Genomic DNA, 11076 nt, shown 5'->3' on the forward strand with positions numbered 1-11076 from the left:
TTAGGGTTTCCTGCATCAAGAGTACAAATTCACACTGAATTTTCATAATACTGCTAGTTTTGATTGAGGCACAGCAAACAACAAGTTTACAACAGATTTCCCCTGTGAAAATAATAACTTCAGTAAAAGATAAAAAATACACTCAGTAGTCCATAAAGGAGGCAGGGTAGTCTAGGGGATTCTGTTCTCATCCAAAGACTTGCTGAGATTTGATTCAGAGGGGGAAGATTGATTTTCTAGCTTAAGTTAAACAAGGCTTCGAACAAATGTCAAAAGCAGGACATAGACTTAGATTCTTCACTGTCACACCAGTAAAGTTACCATCCTTCCATCTCCTTTAGAACAAACAAGAAAGCCTGCTGTGGACCCTGAACAAAACAACTGTGAATGTACACAGCTCCTTAAACTTCAAAGCTGTGTATTGAGAATTTATGCCCCATGATTTAATAGGTACATGTAGACAAAGGGTTTTTTTTCAACAGTTATATATATTGATAGTTTTACTTTTTAAGAGAAGTACTGTTTTTCAATCTAGAATTTAGACAATGTCTTATACCTGAAAGATGTTTAAATATCAACAGGTTATTATTAAGATTGATATTGGATTAGAAAGCTTGAAATTATAGTATTAAAGTAACTCTTTTTGAAAAGTTAATGTGATACATTAATATCACTCCACACTAAACTTCTAGGGCTTCAGAAGGAAAAACACAAAATATAGCACAAAATTCAAAAGGCATGTGAAATATGTTTTTAAAAACCACTTTAGCGCCCCCCCCCCGCCCAGTCAGACGCCCTCATTGTTCAGCCGGTCGCGCTGGTTTCGCCGCGTTGGGTTGTTCCTGCGTCCTCTGCAGGTCCCAGTCCCACCCAAAAGCTGGGCGAGGGGACCATCCCTGGCTGTGAGCTCTCTGCGGTCGTCGGGTGCAGGCCACCATGAGCAAACGGAAGGCGCCGCAGGAGACGCTCAACGGGGGCATCACCGACATGCTCACAGAACTCGCAAACTTTGAGAAGAACGTGAACCAGGCCATCCACAAGTACAATGCCTACAGAAAAGCAGCATCTGTGATAGCAAAGTACCCACACAAAATAAAGAGTGGAGCAGAAGCTAAGAAACTGCCTGGAGTAGGAACAAAAATTGCTGAAAAGATTGATGAGTTTTTAGCTACTGGAAAATTGCGTAAACTGGAAAAGATTCGGCAGGATGATACGAGTTCATCCATCAATTTCCTGACTCGAGTTAGTGGCATTGGTCCATCTGCTGCAAAGAAGTTTGTAGATGAAGGAATTAAGACATTAGAAGATCTCAGAAAAAATGAAGATAAATTGAACCATCATCAGCGAATTGGGCTAAAATATTTTGAGGACTTTGAGAAAAGAATTCCTCGTGAAGAGATGTTACAAATGCAAGATATTGTACTAAGTGAAGTTGAAAAGGTGGATTCTGAATACATTGCTACAGTGTGTGGCAGTTTCAGAAGAGGTGCAGAGTCCAGTGGCGACATGGATGTTCTTCTGACCCATCCAAGCTTTACCTCTGAGTCAACCAAACAGCCAAAGTTGTTACATCGTGTTGTGGAGCAGTTACAGAAGGTCCATTTTATTACAGACACTCTGTCAAAAGGGGAAACAAAGTTCATGGGTGTTTGCCAGCTTCCCAGTAAAAACGATGAAAAGGAATATCCACACAGGAGAATTGATATCAGGTTGATACCCAAGGATCAGTATTACTGTGGTGTCCTCTATTTCACTGGGAGTGATATTTTCAATAAGAATATGAGAGCTCATGCCCTAGAAAAAGGCTTCACAATCAATGAATACACAATCCGTCCCTTGGGAGTCACTGGAGTTGCTGGAGAGCCGCTGCCCGTGGATAGTGAGAAGGACATCTTTGACTACATCCAGTGGAAATACCGAGAACCCAAGGATCGAAGTGAATGAGGCCCGTCCTCCCCGGCACAGCCCAATAGGTCTTAATTTATTTCTTAACCTTTGCTACGTAAGGGTCTGTGGTGTTTTTAAATAATTGTTTCTTCATGCTGTAGCTTGCATTAGTCAATAAAACCTCTTGTACTATTAAAAAAAAAAACCACTTTATTAGGATATAAGTGACATGTAAAAAGCTGTATATATTTAATGTAGAGAACTCGATGAGTTTGGAGATAGGTATAAACCCATGAAACCATCAGCATCATCAAGGCCATGAACATGAACATATTCATCACCTCCCAAAGTTTCCTCCTGTCCCCTTTATTATAATTTTGTGTGTGTAGTAAAAACTCTTGAACATAAAATCTGCCCTCTTCGAAAATTTTAAGTATATAATACAGTACCATTAGCTATAGGCACTTTGTTGTATAACAGATCTTCAGAATGTATTTATCTTACATAACTGAAACTTTGTACCCTTAACCATCACCTCCCCACTTCCCCCTCCCCCAGCCCCTGGCAACCACCATTCTACTCTGCTTCTATGACGTTGACTCTTTTAGATTCCACATAAGAGTGAGATTTTATAGTATTTGTCTTTCTGAGAAATCTTTTTTTAAAATAAATTTATTTATTTATTTATGGCTGTGTTGGGTCTTCGTTGCAGTGAGCAGGCTTCTCAATGCAGTGGCTTCACTTGTGGTGGAGCACGGGCTCTAGGCACGTGGGCTTCAGTAGTTGTGGTGCGCAGGCTCAGTAGCTGTAGCATGCAGGCTCTAGAACACAGGCTCAGTAGTTGTGGCACATGGGCTTAGTTGCTTCACAGCATGTGGGATCTTCCGGACCAGGGCTCGAACCCGTGTCCCTTGCATTGGCAGGTGGATACTTAACCACTGCGCCACCAGGGAAGTCCTTTGTAAGAAATCTTTATTCTAGCTCTATACCAGTGAAGGTAACAGTCTATTGTATATAATTTAAGACTGAAATCAGAAAAGTAATGAAAGGACAAAACTTTTTAACTAATACAACAAATTTTCTATTATTCTGGTTGAAACCCATTTACAAATACTACTGTGCATTTCAACTGGTTCAGAAAGACTCATTTCAGCATTGTTCCAATTGGTTTTGTTATCTATGACCATGAAGATTTTAACACGTATAAGAAACACATGACTTGAGAATTGGGAGGCTTCTTAAAGGGCATATTCCTGGCCCTGTTTCCAGAGATTCTTAATTAGTTGGTAAAGGTTAAGAACCACACATCTGCATTTCCTAAACTCTGTTAGAGATTCTGATGCAGTAATTCCTCACACAACACTTTGAGAAGCTCTGCCTTAAGTAGGGAGATTTTTAGATTCTGGTTTATACAGAATGCACTTGCTTTATTCTTGCTGTACTGTGTAGTATCTCTTTTTTTTTCTCAAAAGTTTAGTGGCTTAGAGATAAACTATATGGCCAACTTAGTCTTAGGACACAAGGGCATCTTTGGGTTATCCATAAGTTTAAAGATTCTGTAGAGTTTAGGTCAGCTCAGGAAGCAGAGAAGCAGTTGTCACTTTGGAGAAGGTGGGGCTAAAACAACCTGATGCAGTTATAGAGGTATCTACTCTTCCAGAAGTACCAAAACTACTGCCCCTTCTCCTTGGAATACACTGTGCCAAAAAGACCTAAGTAAACCACTTAAAACTGCTCAAATTGGTCTCATTAGGATCTACCCACACTCCTGGAATTTGACTGCATCTGAGCTAGCCTTTCATATGTGAAAATTAGAAGAGCCATCTGAATCTCAATGTTCCATTCCTGTTTTCTTACCTGTTTTCATCACATCTTTAAGCTTTACTGCCTTATGAGAAAAATTCTTACATATAGGAACCAGGATATAATTTAATATGATTTCTCCATCCCAGCAATCTCCATTCTGATCCCAAGAAATCATAAGTGCTTTGGAATTAGTACAATGTACATGTTAACCCATATCTGCTCCTATCGTTATAATAATAAGTTCTGTGTCTACACAAATAAACAATATTGTTCAAATGTCTGCATATGATTTTATGATTAATAAAGTAACTGTATCTGATGTGTTTCACTTTGCCCATAGCAGGGGGAAAAAAAAGCACATAATCATTTAAACTCTCACTTAACAGCTCACATCTCATATCATTGCAAGAACATCTTTCTTTTTCCCCTAAACACCACAATAAAGCCAAAAACTTTCCACAGAGCTTCGATTCTTATCAAATGGTAAATATTGGTGGCTGTCTCCCATTACGGGAGCAGAAACTCATATGTGACAGGAACATTCTGTGACTACCACTGGCAGTTGGTAGCCCAGAGTGAAGACGTATTCCAGTGAACATCTAGGAGAGACAAAGAGGCCCTTTGCCTTCTGGTTGTTTTCCCTATCACCACAGACTGGGCCTTCCAAGGTTTTTCAAGTCTAGCCTCACTGAGAGCGTACTCACCCACAGGGTATTCCACACCAAAACTGACCTAGTGATCCAAAATGTCAGCTCTTTAAATGAATTCACACAACCCTTTTACCAAAGTGCAATCCTCCCTCCTAGGAGATCTAGGATGGAACACTTTCATCACTTCACTAAACTGTAATTCCCATTCTTCCCGTATTACCACCAAAATCACGCCAAATAAAACCTTTATCCTCTGGTAGACACCAGCCAGCTGTTTACCAAGTCCAACTGCTTTCTTCTTATGTGCACAGTGAGATTACATTTCCCTGTTTCCTGTAAATGTAGGTTTGGTCATATAACTTACTTTTGGTCAATGAGTATCAGAAGACAGGATGTATGCTACTTGTTCTGTGTGGTCCTACACCTTCTCTTTCCCTTTCTGCTATCTAGATATTGTTTCCCAAGGTTAACCAGGCATTCACATTTTAAAGATAAGGAAGCTGTGTGATTGAAGGAAGCTAAATCCTGAATCACCAGTTATAGGAAACTATCTGATCAGAACTAGCCACACCTCTTATTATGTGAATGAAGAACAGACTTTATTGTTTCAAACTGCTGAGATTTTAGTAGTTATCTGTTACACATCTATTACTATTTTAATTAATATGCAAACTTGAAGAGATTTTACTTTAAGGATCTTGGGTAAGAATAGCCACCCTCACTATAACAAGTTTTCTTAACTGAATCCTGTGGAAAAGAAGAATTTGGGATCTCAAATCTTTCTCTCCAAGAAGTTTCTTAATCATCTTAAAGGAATTTATCATACCCTCTCCAGAATCCTTCACGTTCTTCCAACCAATAGTTTGTCTTGGGGAAAAAAATAGTAAATTCCTATCAGTTACCCTAATACGTGCAAATTTATTGAACATTTTTACTGAAATGATTGTATTGTTTCAATGAATGAATGAATGCTAAAAATTTAATCTCTTGTAGAGGAAGCCATTTTAAAATTTAAGGCCTTGAAAAAGGGTCCTTGTACTCAAAATGTGAGAATCACTGAAACCCATAGATTTTTAGAATATACTTTATGCCAATATAATCACATTATTTTATTTTAAAACTTTAATTTTATATAGTCATATTCTTACAGCACCTTTTTTTTTCTCCTCTGGTCAATGGAGCCCCTGAAAGAGCTCTAAGGGGCCATTTGGCACACCTGAGTATAGTTTTAAATGATAACAATGATAGTAGATAACGCAACCGTTATTAGGCACTAGACACAAGCCCAAGCACCTAACGTATCTTAACATAATTAATCTCTTCCAAAACTTCATGAGGAAAGTACTATTACTATCTTCATTTTATAGATGTGAAAACAGAAGGTCAAGGACACACCCAGCAAATGTCAGGGATGAGATTCAAATCTAGGCCCTCTGTTGGGAGATTGGGATTGACATATATACACTAATATATATAAAATGGATAACTAATAAGAACCTGCTGTATAAAAAAAAAATTAAATTAAAAAAAAAATCTAGGCCCCCTGACTCCAGGGTCTGTGTCATTGCCCATTTAGAGGATGTTACTTCTTCAGTTTCAAAGTCACTTATCTAATGGAAACAAATTATATCTAAAAGAAAAACAAGGACAAGAGAGGTTTAATGACTTTTCCAAAGTCACAGTGCAATATGGTAGCAGAATCAGACCTAAAATCCAACTTGGGAACTCAAAGTACAATATTGGGTTATACGAGCCACTCTGCAATTGAAATGTAGGCACTGGCAATTTTTACTTTCTTTAGCTTTATTATTTCTTGTTTTATTAAGTGAAAGGCATTTATTTTCTCATCTTCAACTTATTTTTGAGAGTTTTTTCTTTTACATGTTTTGACTTACTACCCCATCCTTCCCATTTACCCTTCCAAATAAATATCACTTTCCAAATTACCCTTTAAAAATGTGCACACATCTCAATTTATCTAATAATGTACATTTATGTCAAATCATTTATTGAAGGAGAAAGGGTATAACTAAATCAAAGAATAGCACTGAAAATTAAAAATAAATATGTAATGAATGAACAAATGGCATAACTGCTCAATATAATGTCATTGATTAGGTGCCAGAAAATGATTCCAATTCTAAGAGAAAAGCTACTCTGCCACTAAGGGAAAAAATGAAGTATATTTTGGTGCCTAGAGTGTGCTCATAAATGTTATCTATTGGACACTTTAAAGACAAGTGTCATGATAGTATGGCCCCTCCCATGTACACAAATAACCATTAATAGCTCTTTTGCTGGCTTTCCTATGTTCATGTGCATATGTGTACATGTTTTCCCACAACAGTTATGACGGCACCAAGACACATACACACTATTTTGTATAGTATTCAATTTGTATATAACAGAAGTAAAAGAAATACACATATGTGCAATACATATATCTTGAATGTTTGATTACACACTTGAAATAAAAACATAAACATTGTTTTTGTAGGGGAGCAAAATTTGCCACCCCAAAATATGTCTCCTTGGCAAGAGAATTAATTTAGGCTGATTATTTTTAAGAAACAAAAGACTAAGAAAGTCTTTCTTTTTACCTCCCCGTTAACTGACTAAAAGCATTTAGACAGAGATCCTGGTCCAGAAAGAGCACTATCACCAGAGATATCTACAAAACATATGGGCTAGGTGTGGTAGGGGGAACTCAGCAAGGCCTATGTCCCATTGTTTCTGCGTGGCCCAGCAAATATTTCTTTACCAAACATTTGTTTTTCCTATCTTCCTATAAGTTGTCTTCCTCCTCTTAGAAGTCCCAGACCCCTACCTCCTTCTCCTCAGTTTAGGGTGATATATAAGCCTCAATTGCCTGAATGTCAAAGGGTCTCATTTTTCTTATGTTGTTCCTATATGTTCAAAATTAAATTTGATTTTCTCCTGTTAGTCTGTCTCATGTCAATTTAATTCTGAGACCAGCCAGAAAAACATAGAAAGGGTAGAGAGGAAATTTTTCCTTCCCCAACATTTTTGAAATAGTGATTATTAGAAAATGGGATTTGGGAGGATTTGGTTTTGATTTTACAAATGGGTTCATTTTTACTTATTGCTTGACCACAGCATTACCAAAACTCTTTAAAAGATACTAGTAAAAGTATAATACACTCTAACTATAACTTTATGAGCTTTTTATTGTTGCTTTGATAAGATAAATTATAGGAATACATATGCTCATATAATATTTTATAGCTGTACAGAAATGCCTTGATTCCTGATCTTGACATTTGGAATAGATTTTTCTTTTTCTATGCAATTGTTTTGTTGTATGCAATACTCTAAGTGGGATTTTGCAGAATATAGCAAAGCATACGTGGCAGTCTTAACTGAAAGTACAAGACAACACTTGAAGTCTTGCATGTATGCAAAACAAACCACTGAGGCCTAGGAATGAATCAGCTTGTTTAAGAGACCAAAAAACCAAATATAAGTAGATACGGATGTGGGCTCAACTAATAGGTTGACCAAATTTGAGGCTCAAAAACCACACATGTGTTTGACATTAAACAGTTCATCTAGAGTTGTCATCCAGAGGACAACACTCTGAAAACTGGCCATGATTTCTAAATAATCTCACCCTATTTTTATTTCAATTAATAAATCTTCTGAGGACAAAATAGATTATACAAAATAGCTGTGTGTGGCAAATGACTGAAGAAAGTTTTTTTCACCCACATTTCCACAGAAGAGGGCAATTGTACTCTCTGATAGATTACCAAGGGGGTGCAAGAGGCCTGGACACTTGAAAAAGAGGAAACTGCTATCAGGGTGGCAGCTGTGGCTATATGCTGTGTAACAGAACAGAGAACAGTCCTAAGAGAAGCACAAGCGGCGTCTTCCGCCCCTTGTGATGATAGAGATAAGGTCACTTAACCAGAAAATCAAGGACGGGTGTAGCCTCCAGATATGAGGAAAGGGGAATTGACAACCATGTTAATTCTTGTTATTTGCAAAAGTACAAACTTCCTGACATGAACAATTTGGAGCAGAGCCTCTTCCTTCATAAAGTTATTAAATGACTTGCATTTGAAATATTAATTAAAAGGTCTAATGTTGACAAAGTCCTTAGGAACCTACTGAACTATATAAATGGCAAGAAAGTCAAAGACTTGAGTCATCCTCAAACTTTGGTACACATTAGAATCACCCAAAGAGCTTTAAAAATCCAGATTATCAGGCCATACTTCAATTAAATTGAAATTTCTTACAGTGAGTGAGACTCAGGCATTAGTATGTTTTAGGGTTTCTCAGGTGATTCCAACGTATGGCTGAGTCTGAGAACCAGTGCTTTAGTACAGTAACTAGGGATTCTTTTAGTGAAGGTTTGGTACAGGTTAAAGAACAAGATTGAGTTTTAGAAACGAACAAAATGAGTTAGGCATCCTAAGCATTTTTCCCAATTCCTACAAATTTCTTTCTTTATCTTTTAAGTAAGAATGGTGGTACATACTCCATAGGTATTTGTGAGGCTTAAATTACACTTAAGGTATTTGAAACAGAAATAAGAGATGTGGTTATTTTTCTCCTCTCCATATATTTATACTGCCACTCATGACACTGGATCCCTTAAACTTGTACCTAATTTGTTTTGTTTTCTTTTCTTTTTTCCTTGTTCTGCCTCTACCTCACTTAAGCCCCCCTCCCACTTAAGTTTTACTTATTTTTTTTAACCTTCTTCCTCATTTTACCTTTTTTTTTTCCATCTCTCTTTGGTAAATTTCTGCCTCACTGACACAACTTAAGAATGTAGAATTTGAGAGCTTGTTTTCACACCATTGTAAAGCAATTATACTCCAATAAAGATGTTAAAAAAAAAAGAAAACAATGATCCAGATTAGTTCATAACCACCTAAATTTAGGAAACAGTGGCCCAGTCTATTCCCCTCATTGCATAAGTGAGATGACTGCAATTCTCTGCCTGAAGATAAGTACCATGTCCAGAGATCATATGGGTAGCTAGACGCAGGGTCAAAACCATAGCTAAGGTAATGTGCTCTTTCCATGCCATACCTATCCTATCCAGGATTATGAGCCTTAGAGAGAGAAACTGGGTTTTTGTCTTCCCATCCCCACCCATGATATTTGGCATAATAACTTGCGCACAACCACTTGAGAAATGCATGGTGAATTAATTTTAGGGCTGTAGACTGCAGATTCTATGTCGATAACTTCCAAAGAGGTTACTAAAAATCATATTACTTGAGGTAAGTATTTTATAACTGAAAACACCAGATTTAAAAAGAAACAGAAAGAAATGAAAAAATGTACATTTTATTTTAAATAAATACCAGCATTTTACTCCAGAAAATTCCTTCTCAGTGCTCTCCTGCCACTTTCCAGGGACTAAAAAATATTTTAATTTCAACTTGATTACTGGGAAATTCATGCAGTGAAGTTCCCTCTGCTGCAAAATATGTGGACCTGATGAGGAGATACAGCACAGGCTGATGAGAAAAGGCTAGTCCCTCTATAAACACAGGAGGGAGCTATGAGATTTGAAAAGATTTGAAAAGCAAACAGAAAAAAATAAAGGAAAAAAAAAGTATTGCAGGAAGAGATATGGGAACATATGTATGTGTATAACTGATTCACTTTGTTGTAAAGCAGAAACTAACACACCATTGTAAAACAGTTATACTCCAATAAAGATGTTAAAAAAAAAAGTATTGCAGCTGTCAAGGTATATTGCTTTAGGAAATAATGAACACTCTTCTAATCTCACATCCTGTGACATAGGATTATTTCATTCATAATTAAGCCTCTAGGTTTTTGTACTGCTGTTCTTAAATTTTAAAAAAAGCCCAGGGCTTCCCTGGTGGCGCAGTGGTTGCGCGTCCGCCTGCCGATGCAGGGAAACCGGGCTCGCGCCCCGGTCCGGGAGGATCCCACATGCCGCGGAGCGGCTGGTGAGCCATGGCCGCTGAGCCTGCGCGTCCGGAGCCTGTGCTCCGCAACGGGAGAGGCCGCGACAGAGGGAGGCCCGCATACCACACAAAAAAAAAAAAAAAAAAAAAAAAAAGCCCAAATTGTACCTTCTTCGCATCAGCATTTTTTTCATCTGTGCTATGTCCCCGTACTTGTTTTGATCTGACAAGCTTAATGTCATTTGATAGGATGAAAGCAAACCATTTTCTGAGAGCTGAGGGCTTTAAGGACACTCATCCATTTTGTGAGGAATTTCTATCCTTTCTAGCACTTCTATCATCTTTGCTGTAGATAACAGAATAAAAATGAATACATTATAAAGTCTGAAATCCTGTCAGAAGAAAAAAAACATTAACTCTTCATACTATCTAGCATCCTAAGATGTATACAGAAAGCTATACTAAACATAAGAAGACTTTTTACCTAAAAATAAAAGCAACTACCATTTAAAAAGAACTAACCATGTACTAGTCACAATAAGAACATACATCTACGTTTCAAGTATTTCATTTAGTGCTAACAATATTAATAGGATTTTTTGACTGTATTTGCTTTTTATTTTTTTTTATTCTTTAACATCTTTATTGGAGTATCATTGCTTTACAATGGTGTGTTTCTGCTTTATAACAAAGTGAATCAGCTATACATATACATATATCCCCATATCCCCTCCCTCTTGCGTCACCCTCCCACCCTCCCTATCCCACCCCTCTAGGTGGTCACAAAGCACCGAGCTGATCTCCCTGTGCTATGC

The 11076-nt window shown here is 37.5% G+C and overlaps 1 protein-coding gene across 1 annotated transcript; it reads left to right on the plus strand.

The window, feature by feature from the left end:
* The first annotated feature begins 788 nt into the window (after nt 1–788).
* LOC102983345 (DNA polymerase beta-like) lies at nt 789–2070 on the plus strand. Its single transcript, XM_055081885.1, has one exon. The coding sequence runs from the start codon at nt 937–939 to the stop codon at nt 1942–1944; it is 1008 nt and encodes a 335-aa protein (XP_054937860.1). The 5' UTR covers nt 789–936; the 3' UTR covers nt 1945–2070.
* The last annotated feature ends 9006 nt before the right edge of the window (nt 2071–11076 follow it).

The sequence above is a fragment of the Physeter macrocephalus genome, chromosome 21, assembly GCF_002837175.3.
Source record: "Physeter macrocephalus isolate SW-GA chromosome 21, ASM283717v5, whole genome shotgun sequence".
Taxonomy (NCBI): domain Eukaryota; kingdom Metazoa; phylum Chordata; class Mammalia; order Artiodactyla; family Physeteridae; genus Physeter; species Physeter macrocephalus.